This window comes from Hyla sarda, chromosome 1 (assembly GCF_029499605.1).
Source record: "Hyla sarda isolate aHylSar1 chromosome 1, aHylSar1.hap1, whole genome shotgun sequence".
Classification (NCBI taxonomy): domain Eukaryota; kingdom Metazoa; phylum Chordata; class Amphibia; order Anura; family Hylidae; genus Hyla; species Hyla sarda.
Window position 1 is genome coordinate 569,630,763 of NC_079189.1, and position 18,550 is coordinate 569,649,312.

At 44.3% G+C, this 18,550-nt stretch overlaps 1 protein-coding gene across 3 annotated transcripts in view; it reads right to left on the reverse strand.

The window, feature by feature from the left end:
* Positions 1-4,424: 4,424 nt before the first annotated feature.
* ST8SIA5 (ST8 alpha-N-acetyl-neuraminide alpha-2,8-sialyltransferase 5) overlaps positions 4,425-18,550 on the reverse strand; it is a 146,892-nt gene continuing 132,766 nt past the window's right edge. For all 3 annotated transcript variants that reach the window (XM_056543304.1, XM_056543287.1, XM_056543296.1), the window contains 2 exons: positions 12,401-12,493; positions 4,425-8,433 (listed from right to left, as the gene is read on the reverse strand). In XM_056543304.1, the coding sequence (XP_056399279.1) occupies positions 7,971-8,433; positions 12,401-12,493 (556 nt within the window). In that variant the 3' untranslated portion in view covers positions 4,425-7,970. The remainder of the gene's footprint in view (positions 8,434-12,400; positions 12,494-18,550) is intronic.

Consider the following 18,550-nt stretch of genomic DNA (forward strand, 5'->3'; position numbering starts at 1 on the left):
CCAGATTACTGATGGCAAGTATACAAGGCAAACCCAGATTACTGATGGCAAGTATAAAAGGCAAACCCAGATTACTGATGGCAAGTATACAAGGCAAAGGCCAGATCACTAATGGCAAGTATACAAAACAAAGACCAGATCACTAATGGCAAGTATACAATGGCTAGTGACAAAGACCTAATATATAGACATTATACAAAGCATATATACACTACTGATGGCTAGTATACAAGACAGTCCCAAGATACTTAGTACTAATTTACATTGTAGATGATGTATTTCATATGACTAGAATTTAAGGTTTAGTCTAAATTGGGTATTTGAGAAAAGAAAGGTAGATTCTAATACGGACCCCCACTTGATAATGACTTTAACCGTTGCCTAAAATGCTGTAATTCATGGCCAAAATCCACTATATAGCTACTATGGCCTCTTGGAGAACCTGTTTTTTTCCATTATATTTCATTTTCTTATAAGGAAATGGCATTCAGTCAAAAACAGGTACATGAAATATGGTGTATGTTTTTATATATAGTATATACTATACTATTCACAGACAAATCACTATATGGCATATGTGGGAACTATTGTAGGGATCTTCTCAATATTTTTCAAACTTGACAACTAAATATAGCACCAAAAGGTGACAGATCAGGAACACACATTAAGGCACTGTACAATGTTCTCAATAAATATAGTAGTATCAGAGGGCATTCTGGGGTTTGGGAACAAGAATTCGCTATTAGTAAAGAGAAACTGACAGATGGGTCATTCCACTAACCTGAATATACAAGGGGTTAGTATGAGTGAACCTGAGATAAAAGGATTTATTCCTTACCCCAATCCATTCACACGTTTCCGAGTAGCTGCTGAACGGATTGGGGTAAGGAATACATTGTATTACTCAGGATCACTCCAAAGCATCTAAAATAAATAAAGAAGCAATCTTGTAAACATCGCAGATAAATAAAATAGATCAGCAGCCCCAGGGAAGCAGCGGGAGGAAGTCATTCAGTTTATTATTTCAAATGCGGCAGCCCGGGCAAAATGAGAAAATAAAACATTTAGCTGGATAACCCCTTTAAAAGATTTCCGGGTGTATTCCCACACACAGGATCCGCTCCGGATTTGAAGTTGTAAAATACGCAATCGCAGATCCGCAGATTTTACAAGGCAATTCTTATGTACTTTTAATTTGCAACTGCTGACCCACTATTGTGAATCCAGTGTTTGTGATTACACCCTTAGGGTACGTTCATGCTACCAGTGGCAATCTGCAAATCTACTTTATTGCAGACTTTTGGCGGACCCATTTAAGGTGTAATGTAATTAGCAATGGATTTCCCTGCTGTGAGTTATGACCGTGTGAACATACTCTTAAATAGATCATTTGAAAAGATGATATTGGAACAAATGTAAATTAAACCTCATATCCAACTGATTATTGTGGTTGCCTTCGATTTTGGGATCACAGAACAGTGACCTTTGGGGTCTGAGACCAATGCTGACATGCTGACACTCGGGGTACTTAGAGTAACTCACTGATACTTAGAGTAATACATACTAAAGCCTGGTACAGTACAATAACACGCTGATACTTGGGGTACAGGATAATGACACTTGGGGTACAGGATAATGACACTGACACTTGGGGTAAAGGATAATGACACTGACACTTGGGGTACAGGATAATGACACTGACACTTGGGGTACAGGATAATGACACTTGGGGTATAGGAAAATGACACTGACACTTGGGGTAAAGGATAATGACACTGACACTTGGGGTACAGGATAATGACACTGACACTTGGGGTACAGGATAATGACACTTGAGGTACTGGATAATAACACTGACACTTGGGGTACAGGATAACAATACACTGACACTTGGGGTACAGGATAATGACACTTGGGGTACAGGATAATTACACTGACACTTGGGGTACAGGATAATGACACTGACACTTGGAGTACAGGATAATGACATGGTGACACTTGGGGTACAGAATAATAACACTGACACTTGGGGTACAGGATAATAACGCTGACACTTGGGGGTACAGGATAATGACACTGACACTTGGCGTACATGATAATGACACTGACACTTGGGGTACAGGATAATGACACTGACACTTGGGGTACAGGATAATGACACTGATAATTGGGGTATAGGATAGTAACACTGACACTTGGGGTATAGGATAATGACAATGACACTTGGGGTACAGGTTAATGACAATTACACTTGGGGTACAAGATAATAACACTGACACTCAGGGTACAGGATAATAACACTGACACTTGGGGTACAGAATAATAATATGCTGACACTTGGGGTACAGAAAAATTACACTGACACTTAAGGTACAGAATAATGACACTGACACTTGGGGTAAAGGATAATAATATGCTGACACTTGGGGAACAAAAACATTGACACTGACACTTGGGGTACAGGATAATGATGCTGACACTTGGGGTACAGAATAATAACACTGACACTTGGGGTACAGGATAATAACACTGACACTTGGGGTACAGGATAATGACACTTGGGGTACAGGATAATAACACTGACACTTGGGGTACAGGATAATAACACTGACACTTGGGGTACAGGATAAATACATTGACACTTGGGGTACAGGATAATGACACTGACACTTGGGGTACAGGATAATAACACTGACACTCAGGGTACAAGATAATAACACTGACACTTGGGGTACAGGATAATGACACTGACACTTGGGTTACAGGATAAGGACACTGATAACTGGGGTACAGGATAGTAACACTGACACTTGGGGTACAGGATAATGACACTGACACTTGAGGTACAGGATAATAACACTGACACTCAGGGTACAGGATAATAACACTGACACTCAGGGTACAGGATAAAGACACTGACACTTGGGGTACAGGATAAGGACACTGATAACTGGGGTACAGGATAGTAACACTGACACTTGGGGTACAGGATAATGACACTGACACTTGAGGTACAGGATAATAACACTGACACTTGGGGTACAGGATAATGACACTGACACTTGAGGTACAGGATAATAACACTGACACTCAGGGTACAGGATAATAACACTGACACTCAGGGTACAGGATAATAACACTGACACTCAGGGTACAGGATAAAGACACTGACACTTGGGGCACAGGATAATGACACTGACACTTTGGGTAAAGGATAATAATACGCTGACACTTGGAGTACAGGATAATGACACTGACACTTGGGGTACAGGATAATAACACTGACACTTGGGGTACAGGATAATGACACTGACACTTGGGGCACAGGATAATGACACTGACACTTTGGGTAAAGGATAATAATACACTGACACTTGGGGTACAGGATAATGACACTGACACTTGGGGTAAAGGATAATAACACTGACACTTGGGGTACAGGATAATGACACTGACACTTAGGGTACAAGATAATAATTTTCTGACACTTGGGGTACAGGATAATAACACACTGACACTTGGGGTACAGGATAATAACACTGACACTTGGGGTACAGAATAATGACACTGAAACTTGGTGTAAAGTATAATGACACTGACACTTGGGGTACAGGATAATAATACACTGACACTTGGGGTACAGGATAATAACACTGACACTTGAGGTACAAGAGAATGACACTGACACTTGGGGTACAGGATAATGACACTGACACTTGGGGTACAGGATAATGACACTGACACTTAGGGTACAGGATAATGACACTTGGGGTACAGGATAATAACACTGACACTTGGGGTACAGAATAATGGCACTTGAGGTACAGGATAATGACACTTGGGGTACAGGATAATGACACTGACACCTGGGGTACAGGATAATGACACTTGGGGTACAAGATAATGACACTGACACTTGGGATACAGAACGGCACTTGAGGTACAGGATAATAACACTGAGACTTGGGGTACAGGATAATGACACTTGGGGTACAGGATAATGACACTTGGGGTACAGGATAATGACACTTGGGGTACAGGATAATGACACTGACACTTGGGGTACAGGATAAAAACACTGACACTTGGGGTACAGGATAATGACACTGACACTTGGGGTACAGGATAATGACAATTGGGGTACAGGATAATGACACTGACACTTGGGGTTCAGAATAATGGCACTTGGGGTACAGGATAATGACACTGACACTTGGGGTACAGGATAATGACACTTGGGGTACAGGATAATGACACTGACACTTGGGTACAGGATAATGACACTTGGGGTACAGGATAATGACACTGACACTTGGGGTAAAGGATAATGACACTTGGGGTACAGGATAATGACACTGACACTTTGGGTACAGGATAATGACACGCTGACACTTGAGGTACAGGATAATGACACTGACACTTTGGGTACAGGATAATTACACTTACACTTGGGGTACAGGATAATGACACTGACACTTTGGGTACAGGATAATGACACTGACTCTTGGGGTACAGGATAATGACACTTACACTTGGGAGTACAGGATAATGACACTTGGGGTACAGGATAATGACACTGACACTTGGGGTACAGGATAATGATACTATTTTGAAAATAAGGCAATAGCAGCCTAGCCTACCCTTCCCCTGTAGAATGACCTCTGCACTGGTCACATAACATGCTTACAAACCTTCCCCATACAAAGAATAGGGTCTGGAGATGTTCATTGTTTCTATGTCCATGGGGCTTGGCATAAAGCATATCACTAAATGCTGTTAAAAACAGCTCCAGCAAGATGGCTGCCTCTATAATAATGTACATAAAATAAAATAAATCAGAAAATAGAAATTGATTAGGAAAGAAAACAAACATGTTTTAGTATCTGGCGCTAATCAGTAAAAAAAATAATAATAAAAATAATATATAAATAAGCTACAGAAAGTGTTAAAGTGCTTTAATAAATGAAGGGTCAGGCTCTGAACTGTTGAGCTCTGTACACAACCCACCGCCTCAAGCTTTTGCAAAACTCCAACTCCCAGCATCCCAGCTAATCACCGGCAGCAGCGATGTCCCGCCTTGGCTATCAATAATCTGAGCGGTAGTGTGAGGTATTGGGCCAGATGTAGATGCACCAGGGGAAGCGACGGTAAGTAAGTCTAAATTGTTTTTGTTTTTCCTTTAAATGCCAAATTTTTGTTTAAAAAAAAAACCTCTTTCCCGGTGTATTCCTTTAAAGGAGCAGTGCAGGGGAAAAGAACTTATCCCCTATCCAAAGGATCGTGGGGGGTCTCCTGAACGGGGCCCTGGCAGTCTGACGAAAGCTGACTTTCCGACCACCGCAGGAAGCCACCTCCATTTATCTCTATGGCATATCTCTATGGCGGGGGGGTTCCCAGTGCAATCTATAACTTCGATCTATAACTTATCCCCTATCCTTTGGATAGGGCATAAGTTATCTCTTGTCTAGGAAGCAAAAAAAGGTATTACCTGTTCAGCTCCCTATCAATCCACTTACGCCCTTAACCTGTCACAGATTTATACCTGCCAAGATGAGAAAGGATGGGTACCAAGCCATAGTCATGAGGGCATGATGATCTCAACTTGACACCCGCCCCCTATTGTCTTAGAAGGTATGGTTTCGAGACAAGTTAGGGGCGGAAGTGGAGTGCTCGGGAATAAAACAGGTAAAGGGGGAAATTTACCCAGAAATATATACAGGCTCAGAGCTCAATTTTTTTTTATTGACTTATTGGAAAATAAATTATTAAAATGGAAAACCAAACATAAAACCAAAAGGTTACGTTCCATTTTTACATCCAGTACCATATTCATCTACCATTTCAACATAAGGGTATATAAAAAAATATATGTAACATTTTATATCTTCTACCAGTAGAGGGAGCCACCAAAAAATACCCAGACACCTTTAAACGATTTGCTGTTGGCCACAGCCCCTTTGTTGACTGTTCAGTGACCTGATCTTAAAGATTTGGCAACTTTTTCTTTTGCAATAATAAATATTATAATTCAAATATAAATTAAAAATCAATGTAAAGTGAATGTCTAACGATTTAAACTATTTAACTCTTTCCGTTAATAAGAAAAATAGAAAAGAAAAAGAAAATATGATACATAGAAAAAGTGTCGCCCCCCGTCGCCAATCACAGCAAGTTTGTGAACTCTCAGACACAAACTTTATAAATATATAGTTCTGAAACATCGCGGCAGATCTGTGAAACCTGTCTGAAAGAATCATAGTCCTTGTTGCCCTTAGAAACCAATCCCAGCCCAGCCTTCATTTTGCAGATAGAGAAATAAAAGCTGCGCCGTGATTGGTTACTATGGGCAACAAAGAGTTTTGCTGTCAGAAGGTTCATAAACCAGCCCCATTGTTTTTCTTCGGAGGTATAATGGCAGCCTGCGGTAAATGGGAACGCACTGCTGTGAATTATTCCTGAGTTTTAACACCAACCTTAATATAGTGACTCTTTTATTCGTATTGCCTGTTATGACACTTAGGAGACAAAAATAATTTCTAAAAACAACGAAGAAGAGACATAGAGGAGCGGCTAATGCACTGCAGATATACGGCACTCTTCTATCAAACTGAAAAGGCATATAATGGCATAAAACTTCTTTAAAAGGACCTTTCCCATCACACACATTATGGCATTGCCACCTTTGAGACTTCCACCTCATTTTAGATTGGGGGAACACCTAACCTCGTTCCACCTAGTGAGGTGGCCACTGGTTACCATATCCAGCCCAGAAATAAACATAGAAGTGGTCATGTAAAGCTGGTCATAGATAGGTGTTGGCCATATCTGATCATTTCGGCAGGACCGGCCTACCATGAACTTGGTGGCCTCCCGACTGTTCCTCAATGACAGATGTTGGAGGAGAGAAGGATTGGGTGTATTGGACATCAACTGCCCCATTCTTCTGTTCTCCAGGAGATAAGCCACCACAGAGGTGTCCTTGTTTAGGCTCTCCATACTCAAAACACATGCACACTTCCCAAACTGAGCATGCAGATGTATGGGGGGGGGATTAAAAGAGATAACTAATGGCTGCATGAGCACCAGGCCAACATCTTGTGTGTATGACCAGCTTTACTAGATTTACCCCTTTTGGAGTTCCCATGTCTGGTCACCAGGTAGGACAAGGATCCCTTTTCTGGAGACTAGTTCCATCCTAGAGGTAGGACCCTCATCTATATGGTATATTCTGTGGACCCTCACAGCGCCTCTTAATACATGAGAATCCCCCATAATGCTATTTAAAAAAATCTAAGTAGTGCCAATGCAGAGCTTCCCTTCATCAACATACATCATGTTTTGGTTTCCCTGCAAATCCTTTCTACCTGTGCGCCAATGTTGCATACACCCAAGGTGGGAATAATAATAATGTCCATCAATGCCCACTGGGAAAGGCAATAGCAAGCTTTCATGGTAAAGGCATAATGGGTCACCAATGGACAAGCTTGCCCCATAGGGCTTCGTTGGCTTCTATCATGTGGTAAGTTTCCATTGTTTCTCATGAATTCCCTTTATGAACCTTTTTTTTTTTTAGGGTAACATAAAACCCAAAAAAGCAGGAAATAACACGGAGCTATATGGTCATAGTGAGGACACCGACTGTTCTGCCCTCCTTCAGTGTCCATAATGGATGGAGGGTCAGTGGTAGATGCTGGTAAATGCACTGCATGTGCTAATTCTTCTTGTGTGCTTTGCGGAATTGTAGCTGTCAAACCAGTGCTGATGAAGATGGTTTCTTTCTTTTTTTCTTACTTTTTCATATTTTTAGTTTTACCATACTCCCCTTTGACAATAAATAATTCCTTGAAGTGGCTTTCTCACAATCGCCAACTCATTTGGAGGCATCGTCCTACGTAGTCTGCTCAAAGCATTATTGCATAATTTCGGTGAAGACATCCAATGCGTATGTGGCACGTGTTGGACGAGGCTTCTTAGAAGCAAGTGCCGGTATGGACACGGAGGATGCCCTTACTATGCATATGGATAAAGTTGAAAATTTCTGAAGGCATGGCGTGGAAGCCTGGTCGAGGTTTGACATTGTCATAATAATGATGAGTAATGAAGATTCCTGATGGATTCATGGGGAAGCCCCAAAAGCCATAGAGGTGGACCTCATCGCACAGTTCCAGAGCGGCCGTCACCAGGATCAGGCCGCTGCTGATGCGTTTGGCCCTCACACCTTGGATGAGCCAAAAGCGGGAAACATTGATGAGATACTGAGGGTGGAAATAATACACGGATTGTTGGGATTCAAAGTCATCCAAGACGTACTTTACCCGGATGGACACATCGGTGTTGCGGGTGTTGTAGAAGGCAGGGAGAAGGATAGAAGCATTCTCATAACCCTGTAACACGTCATAGAAAGGTTTCCGCCATTTCTCTAACTTCTGAAACCTAACAATGAAGAAGAGAATAGGTCATAGTGTTGGTAGAGAATCTTTACATTTGTTACACTGTATTGACCTAAATTTCATTCTTAAAGGGGTACTCCACTGGAAAACATTTTCTTTTAAATCAACTGGTGCCAGAAAGTTTTTATTTTTTTTTAATTTTTAATTTTATTTTAAAGCTTTATTTTTTATTTATCTTGTTACGTAATTTTTACAAAATATTAAGCAAAAAACCATAAAATCCAGTAATTTCATATTGCACAGTGTAAATTCCTGACTACCTAAGACAGGCTTTCCCATTACGGGTCTATGGTGACCCGGTGACCCGGAATAGAAGGGGGATCGCGGGTGTCTAAGACACCCACGATCCCCCTAAAGCGATAGGAGTGAGGTGGCAGGGTTGCCACCCCTCCTATCTCTGCTATTGGTGGTCTAGACGCGACCACCAATAGCAGATCAGGGGCGGAGGGGTTTACTTTAGTTTTCCCCGTCCTGCCCTCCCACAATAGGCGGGGCAGAACGGGGAAAACGAAGAGGACCGGGCGCCGACGTCCACTTACCCCTCCGGAGGCAGCGGAGCGACGGGGATCGGCGGGCGGCGACGTAGATCTGTGGCGGGCGGCGGGCGGCAGAAGAGGACGGCTCCCGGATGCGACGGAAGCCGGTGAGTAGTTGCATAGCAACATCTAGAGGGCTACAGTCTGAGACCACTATAGTGGTCTCTAGACTGTAGCCCTCCAGATGTTGCAAAACTACAACTCCCAGCATGCCCAGACAGCTGTTTGCTGTGTGGGCATGCTGGAATTTGTAGTTTTGCAACAGCTGGAGGTCTGCAGTTTAGAGACCACTGCACAGTGATCTCTATACTGCCCTCTAGATCTTGCAAAACTACAACTCCTAGCATGCCCACACAGCTGTTTGCTGTCTGGGCATGCTGGGAGTTGTAGTTTTGCAACATCTGGAGGTCCACAGTTTGGAGATCACTGTTCAGTGGTCTCTAAATTGTAGCACTCCAGCTGTTGCAAAACTACAAATTCCAGCATGCCCACACAGAAAACAGCTGTCTCGGCATGCTGGGAGTTGTAGTTGCGTACCTCTAGCTGTTGCATAACTACATCTCCCAGCATGCCCTTCTGTGATCAGTCATGCTGGGAATTGTAGTTTTGCAACAGCTGGAGGCACACTGGTTGGAAAATACTGAGTTAGGTAACAGAACCTAACTCAGTATTTTCCAACCAGTGTGCCTCCAGCTGTTTCAAAACTACAACTCCCAGCATGTACTGACAGACCGTGCATGCTGGGAGTTGTAGTTTTGCAACAGCTGGAGGCTCACTGGTTGGAAAATACTGAGTTAGGTAACAGAACCTAACTGAAGGTTTTCCAACCAGTGTGCCTCCAGCTGTTTCAAAACTACAACTCCCAGCATGTACTGACAGACCGTGCATGCTGGGAGTTGTAGTTTTGCAATAGCTGGAGGCTCACTGGTTGGAAAATACTGAATTAGGTAACAGAACCTAACTGAAGGTTTTCCAACCAGTGTGCCTCCAGCTGTTGCAAAACTACAACTCCCAGCATGTACTGACAGACCGTGCATGCTGAGAGTTGTAGTTTTGAAACAGCTGGAGGTTCCCCCCCCCCCCCCCCCACCCATGAGAACGTACAGGGTACATTCACATAGGCGGGTTTACAGCAAGTTTCCTGCTTCAAGTATGAGCTGCGGCAAATTTTCGCCACAGCTCAAACTCCTAGCGGGACCCTCACCGTAACCCGCCAGTGCGAATGTACCCTAAAAACACTACACTACACTACACTAACACCTAATAAAGAGTAAAACACTACATAAATACCCCCTTACACTTAGGGCCACATATGGGGTATCTCCGTACTCGAGAGAAATTGCACTACAAATTATGGGGGGCTTGTTCTCCTTTTACCCCTTATGAAAAGGAAAAGTTGGGGTCTACACCAGCCTGTTAGTGTAAAAAAAAAATAATAATTTACACTAACATGCTGATGTTGCCCTTTACTTTTTATTTTCACAAGAGGTAAAAGGAAAAAAAGACCCCCAAAATTTGTAACGCAATTTCTCCTGAGTACGGAAATACCCCATATGTGGGTGTAAAATGCTCTGCGGACGCACAACAAGGCTCAGGAGTGAGAGCACCATGTACATTTTAGGCCGAAATTGGTGATTTGCACAGGGGTGGCTGATTTTACAGCGGTTCTGACATAAACCCCAAAAAATAAATACCCACATGTGACCCCATTTTGGAAACTACACCCCTCATGTAATGTAATAAGGGGTGCAGTGAGCATTTACGCCCCACAAGTGTCTGACAGATTTTTGGAACAGTGGTACGTGAAAATGAAAAATGCAATTTTTTTGTTTGCACAGCCCACTGTTCCAAAGATCTGTCAAACGCCGGTAGGGTGTAAATGCTCACTGTACCCCTTATTAAATTCCGTGAGGGGTGTAGTTTCCAAAATGGGGTCACATGTGGGGGGGTCCACTGTTCTGGCACCACGGGGGGCTTTGTAAATGCACATGGCCCCCGACTTCCATTCCAAACAAATTATCTCTCTAAAAGCTCAATGGCGCTCCTCCTCTTCTGAGCATTGTAGTTCGCTCGCAGTGCACTTAACGTCCAAACATGGGGTATTTCCATACTCAAAAGAAATGGGGTTACAAATTTTGGGGGGCATTTTCTCCTATTACTCTTTGTAAAAAATTAAAATTTGGGGAAAAACCAGCATTTTAGTGGAAAAATATTTTTTTTCCTTTACACATCCGACTTTAACAAAAAGTTGTCAAACACCTGTGGGGTGTTAAGGCTCACCGTACCCCTTGTTACGTTCCTTGAGGGGTATCGTTTCCATAATAGTGTGCGATGTGGTTTTTTTTGCTGTCCTGGCACCATAGGGGCTTCCTAAATGGGACATGCCCCCCAAAAACCATTTCAGAAAAACTCGCCGAACACTTGACATACACATATGAGGTATTTCCTTACTCGAGAGAAATTGGGTTACAAATTTTGAGAGGATTTTTTTCCTTTTCAAAAACTGGGTCTACAAGAACATGCGAGTGTAAAAAAATGAAGATTTTGAAATTTCTCCTTCACTTTGCTGCTATTCCTGTGAAACAGCTAAAGGGTTAACACACTGACTGAATATCATTTTGAATACTTTGAGGGGTGCAGTTTTTATAATGGGGTCATTTATGGGGTATTTCTAACCAGAAGACCCTTCAAATCCACTTCAAACCTGAACTGGTTCCTGAAAAATTGAGATTTTGAAAATTTTGCGAAAAATTGGAAAATTGTTGCTGAACTTTGAAGTCCTCTGATGTCTTCCAAAAGTAAAAACTCATCAATTTTATGATGCAAACATAAAGTAGACATATTGTATATGTGAATCAATATATAATTTATTTGGAATATCCATATAGAGCTTCAAAGTTAGAAAAATGCTAAATTTTCAAATTTTTCATGAAATTTTTGAATTTTTCACCAAGAAAGGATGCAAGTATCGCCGAAAATTTACCACTAACATAAAGTAGAATATGTCATGAAAAAACAATCTCGGAAACAAATTTATAAGTAAAAGCATCCCAGAGTTATTAATGCTTAAAGTGACAGTGGTCAGATTTGCAAAAAATGCTCCCGTCCTTAGGGTCATAATGGGCTCCGTCCCCAAGGGGTTAAAGAAATCAGCTTTGTTTTTCTCATCCTGGAAAAACCCTTTAGGGTAAGTTCACACCTTCAGGATCTGCTGCATATTTTTTGCAGCTGATTTACTGATACAATGGGTAGCAAAATCAGCTGCCGAAGATATGCAGCAGATCCTGTACGTGTGGCCCTACCCTTAGGCTATGTACACATGGTGGAATTTCCAAATAGAATTCGGCGGAAAAATTCCTCTCGTAAATTCCATTGCCAGTCCCATTGGTCAGCGCTTCTGATCACATGACTAACCTTTCTGTTATAATACTCGGATTGATTGTCACCACGTCCGTCTTGATGCCCACATCCGCCACGTATTTATCAGATATGGGAGGCAGGTTGCACCTGAAAGAAAAAGAGTAGAGAGCCCAAATACAACGGTCAAGCCTAGACCTACAGAAAGTGTCATGTTCATCGGTCACTAGATCTTACATGAGTGGAGTTGTACAGGCCACAACTACACAGCGGCAGCTAAAAGTCTTCATACTGAGGACCGGGTGGAGGGGGGAAGTGGGTCCTTCACATGTTAGGAAGTGATTGGAAATTCTAGCAATATACTAAAACTTCTAATAGCAGTAAAGCTAAATATTGCCATACGGCAGTCCGGGCCTTTATTCTGCATCTTTTGTATATCAGTGATCATGAGAGTAGGAGTCCAGATTGCCTCTGTTTTTCAATGTGGTGGCGCTCGAATATGTGCACATCTGCTCCATTCAAAGCCTATGGGACTGATCTGGCAACCAATGGGGAAAGGCAGAAGCACTTCTGCATTCCTCATCATTATACTGTATACACAGTGTGTATAGAATGAGAAGCAGTGATGCCTCCGGCGATCACATAATTGATCAAGATCAGCTCAGATTGCGCCAATAATCTTATATACACTTTATATAATGGGAAAAAACAAGCTTCTAATAAAGTAAAAATTATAACCATGGGGGTCTCCCCTATGATCATCAAAATAGGGGTCCTGTGTCCCCCTGTCTAAATGGTGCGGTAGTCTAGAATGCTCTGCAATCTTTATCAGTCCCATAGACTTTGAATGGAGCAGTCGCGTATACTCAAGTGCCAACACATTGAATTCAATCTGGACTCCCATTCTTATGATTGATGGGGGTCTTCACCAGTTGTACCACCCACCAATCTGGCACTTATCAATTGTTCTATGGATAGGGGATAAGTTACCTTTGTGGGGGGGAAAAAAATCTTTAAGGAAAAAAAATAGTTGTGAAAAGGTTACTTATCTCAGCAGCAGGAAACCATATTGATCAATAATATCTGCAGAAATTCCATTTTTACAATCTGTTCCATTCTAGAACCACCACAATCTATCAAGCAAAAAGCTATCGCAGAATTTGTAATTATCTGTACTAGGCAGCAGATGGCGCCAGAATAATAGATAGCGTAATATCGCATTCAGCAAGAGACCATACAAACACAATACAATGCGGACATAATGCTTATAATGTATTCCTTCATTCTAGAAACAGCTATCCCAGCAGAAAGCAGAGTATTGTCCTTGCTGCGGCCTTGACTGTGCAGCTACTGACTACTGATAAATTAGCAAAAGTGGTAGCGGCCATGCTCAGTGGATTAAAACCAAGGTCAGGATGAAGAACAAGGCTTCGGAAAGGATTAGGAAAATCGGCTTCTCTGACAAAATCTTTGCTCTTGTAATAAAACTGATCATTCTGCAGCAGTGGTTCCCAACCCAGAGTACTTAGCAGTTCTCCTGGGGGAACGCGAAAAGAAATCCGTAATGGCGGCCGCAGCCACTGGTTACTGCTTGTAAAGTGGCAAAGGGCACCACAGCCACTTTAAGAGACATGAGCAGTGGCTGCTGATACTAGCTGACATTGCTGCCCCAAGGAGCGGAGCAGAAGGACAGCAGAGGAGAAACACAGGCACCGGGCTGCTGTGGACTACCACATCAGCTCTGGTGCTCCACTGCTCCTCCGGACCAGGGACCTACTGCTATGACTCATAGCAATAGGTCCCTGGAGGAGTAGTGGAGCACTGGAGTGGGATCTACAACTATATGGGGGCACAGAAGGGCTTAAAACTATATGGGGGTACAGAGGGGGCCTACAACTATGTGGGCTCTATATCTATATGGGAGCAGTATGGGGGCCTACAACTATATAGGACAGTATGGGGGCCTACAACTACATTGGCACAGTATGGGTCTGCCTACTACTATATGGAGGCAGTATGGGGCCTACAATTATATGGAGGCACAGAAGGGGCCTTCTAATGTATGGGGGCAGTCAGTTACTATATGTGGGCAGTATGGAGGCCTACAACTATATTGGGGCACAGAGGGGGACTAACTACTATAATGGGGCACAATGCAGGCACTTTTACTCATTGGGGCAATAGACCAGGGGGGGGGGGGTTGTAAAGAGGTGGGCATTGTGCTGGGGAATGGAGCCTAAAATGTTTGTCTGGCAGGTTCTTTGGAGACAAGTCTTGGCCGGGAGAAATCTTAATGGCGGTCTAGTCCAGATAGTGAAGAAAATGAAAAGTGAACGACTTTGATCAGAAAAGACGTCACCTGTGATTCTGGGGGCCTGAGGAGATAAAAAGAGGAGCAGGGCAAGAGGATATGGACTAAAGAAAAGCATATGAATTTACAATAACAGCAACTATATTAAATAAAAAAACATGTCACTAATATGCGGGGCACGATTTTTGGAAATGGGTATTTGGGCAACAAAAGGTTGAAAACTACTGCTCCAGAGCATTCTAACTTGTATTGCGTCCACTCCATCGACTTTTTTGTTCTTATTGCTTGTGTCACAATAAAAGCACTTACAAAGTTCTATGCATGTTGAGTTGATCAAATGGTAAAAGTTAGAATTCCAGTTTTTAGCATTATGTGCAAAAAGTCGGGGGGCGGGGGGGGGTTGTTAATACTTATTCAAGACAATGTATGCACTAAAAGTATTTCTTATCAGAGTATGTACCCTCTAAATATTTAGATCAAAGGAATGAAAAATAATAATAATAATCCACAGTACAATTGAGCAAATACAAAAGACTCAGATCCTGATATTGGTATTTAAGATGTTGCTGGAATTTCCTGCTCTAAATGAGGGAGTAAGAGCTGCTTCATTCACTGTTTGGGCACAGAACTGTTCACATGGCTTTTGCAGACAGCACAGTGAAGACTGAACCACTAGTGGCAAGAAAATTAGTATTGGTATCATAATAAGGGGTACTATATAGCTAGAGCAGAGGTTGTTACGTTTGTACCACATAGACAATTTATACTATAAGCAGTGGCATACCAAGGGGGGCATACCCCGGGTGCCACTCACAAGGGGGGTGCCAGGAGCGGACTGACCCGCCGCCACAACTACTGAGGATCTGGGACAGACAGCGGTGCCTTCTCCTGTATGCGCGATACACGCACATATAGGAGAAGGCGTCCCCTCTGTGTGAGCCACATCTGCAGCTTACACAGAGGAGACGTGACCTCCATCCCCACGCAGCACGCAGTACAGGCGCCGATGACGTCACTCATCCAGCACCTGTACTGTGGAGGGCAGAAGATGCCGCCCCTGCTGCTGAGGAGATCGCTACGTGGGATATCAGGTGAGCATCTTTTCTTTATTTTTTTTTATTTTTTTTTTTAACCCTGCTTATACCTATAGGGAAAGGGGGGTGCTCTGCATATACCTATGGAAAGAGAGGGAGAGGGGTGGTGCTCTGCATATACCTTTGGAAAAGGGAGGGAGAGGGGGGGTGCTCTGCATATACCTATGGGAAAGGGAGGTAGAGGGGGGGTGCTCTGCATATACCTATAGGAAAGGGAGGGAGAGGGGGGTGCTCTGCATATACCTATGGGAAAGGGAGGGAGAGGGGGGTGCTCTGCATATACTTTTGGAAAAGGGAGGGAGAGGGGGGCTCTGCATATACCTATGGGAAAGGGAGGGAGAGGGGGTGCTCTGCATATACCTATGGGAAAGGGAGGGAGAGGGGGATGCTCTGCATATACCTATGGGAAAGGGAGGGAGAGGGGGGTGTGCTCTGCATATACCTATGGGAAAGGGAGGGAGAGGGGGGTGCTCTGCATATACCTATGGGAAAGGGAGGGAGAGGGGAGGTGCTCTGCATATACCTATGGGAAAGGGAGGGAGAGGGGGGGGTGCTCTGCATATACCTATGGGAGAGGGGGGTGCTCTGAATATACCTTTGGGAAAGGGAGGGAGAGGGGGGGTGCTCTGCATATACCTATGGGAAAGGGAGGGAGAGGGGGGTGCTCTGCATATACCTATGGGAAAGGGAGGGAGAGGGGGGGTGCTCTGCATATACTTTTGGAAAAGGGAGGGAGAGGGGGGGCTCTGCATATACCTATGGGAAAGGGAGGGAGAGGGGGTGCTCTGCATATACCTATGGGAAAGGGAGGGAGAGGGGGATGCTCTGCATATACCTATGGGAAAGGGAGGGAGAGGGGGGGTGCTCTGCATATACCTATGGGAAAGGGAGGGAGAGGGGGGTGCTCTGCATATATCTATGGGAAAGGGAGGGAGAGGGGAGGTGCTCTGCATATACCTATGGGAGAGGGGGGTGCTCTGAATATACCTTTGGGAAAGGGAGGGAGAGGGGGGTGCTCTGCATATACCTATGGGAAAAGGAGGGAGAGGGGGGGTGCTCTGCATATACCTATGGGAAAGGGAGGGAGGGGGGTGCTCTGCATATACCTATGGGAAAGGGAGGGAGAGGGGGATGCTCTGCATATACCTATGGGAAAGGGAGGGAGAGGGGGGGTGCTCTGCATATACCTATGGGAAAGGGAGGGAGAGGGGGGTGCTCTGCATATACCTATGGGAAAGGGAGGGAGAGGGGGGTGCTCTGCATATACCTATGGGAAAGGGAGGGAGAGGGGAGGTGCTCTGCATATACCTATGGGAGAGGGGGTGCTCTGAATATACCTTTGGGAGAGGGAGGGAGAGGGGGTGCTCTGCATATACCTATGGGAAAGGGAGGGAGAGGGGGGGTGCTCTGCATATACCTATGGGAAAGGGAGGGAGGGGGGGTGCTCTGCATATACCTATGGGAAAGGGAGGGAGAGGGGGATGCTCTGCATATACCTATGGGAAAGGGAGGGAGAGGGGGGGTGCTCTGCATATACCTATGGGAAAGGGAGGGAGAGGGGGGTGCTCTGCATATACCTATGGGAAAGGGAGGGAGAGGGGGGGTGCTCTGCATATACCTATGGGAAAGGGAGGGAGAGGGGGGGTGCTCTGCATATACCTATGGGAGAGGGGGGTGCTCTGCATATACCTTTGGGAAAGGGAGGGAGAGGGGGGTGCTCTAAATATACCTATGGGAAAGGGAGGGAGAGGGGGTGCTCTGCATATACCTATGGGAAAGAGAGGGAGAGGGGGTGCTCTGCATATACCTATGGGAAAGGGAGGGAGAGGGGGGTGCTTTGCATATACCTATGGGAGAGGTGGGGGTTCTCTGCATATACCTATGGGAAAGGGAGGGAGAGGGGGGTGCTCTGCATATACCTGTGGGGAAGAGGGGGGGTGTAGCTCTGCATATACCTATGGGAAAGAGGGTGGGGTGTAGCTCTGCATATACCTATGGGGGGTGTAGCTCTGCATATACCTATGGGGAAGGGGGGGTGTAGCTCTGCATATACCTATGGGGAAGGGGGGTGAAGCTCTGCATATACATATGGGAAAGAGAGAGGTGTAGCTCTGCATATACCTATGGGAAAGAGGGGGGGTAACCCTGCATATACCTATGGGAAAGATGGGGGTTGTAGCTCTGCATTTACCTATGGGAAAGAGGGGGGAGTGTAACTCTGCATATACCTATGGGAAAGAGGCGGGTAGCTCTGCATATACTTATGGGAAAGATGGGGTGGGGGTGTAGCTCTGCATATACCTATGGGAAAGAGGGGGAGTAGCTCTGCATATACCTATGGGAAAGAGGGGGGGGTGTAACTCTACATATATCTATGGGAAAGAGGGGGGGATGTAACTCTGCATATACCTATGGGAAAGAGGGGGTTACCTGGCTACCTACCTTCCCTTTTACTGTGCAGGACACCAAGGAGGGCATTATTACAGTTTGTGGGCCTATAGATGGGAAGATTGTGTAGAGGAGGGGAGGGCACTGAAAAAATGCAGTCTGACATGTTTTTCCTGCAGATGTTAAGAGATCCACATGGCGGTCTTATCCGGACAGAGAAGAAAAGGAAAGAGGACGCCGCTGATCAGAAAAGACGTAATTGTGAGCCACAAAATGTAACAGTAATAACTTATGTGGTATACGCATCCTGTGTACAGCTGTTATCATCCACCATATGGTCCTGTATATAATCACTTATATTGTATAAAGATCATGTATAGTATACTGGCCTGTGTATAGTGGTTTTATTCAGTA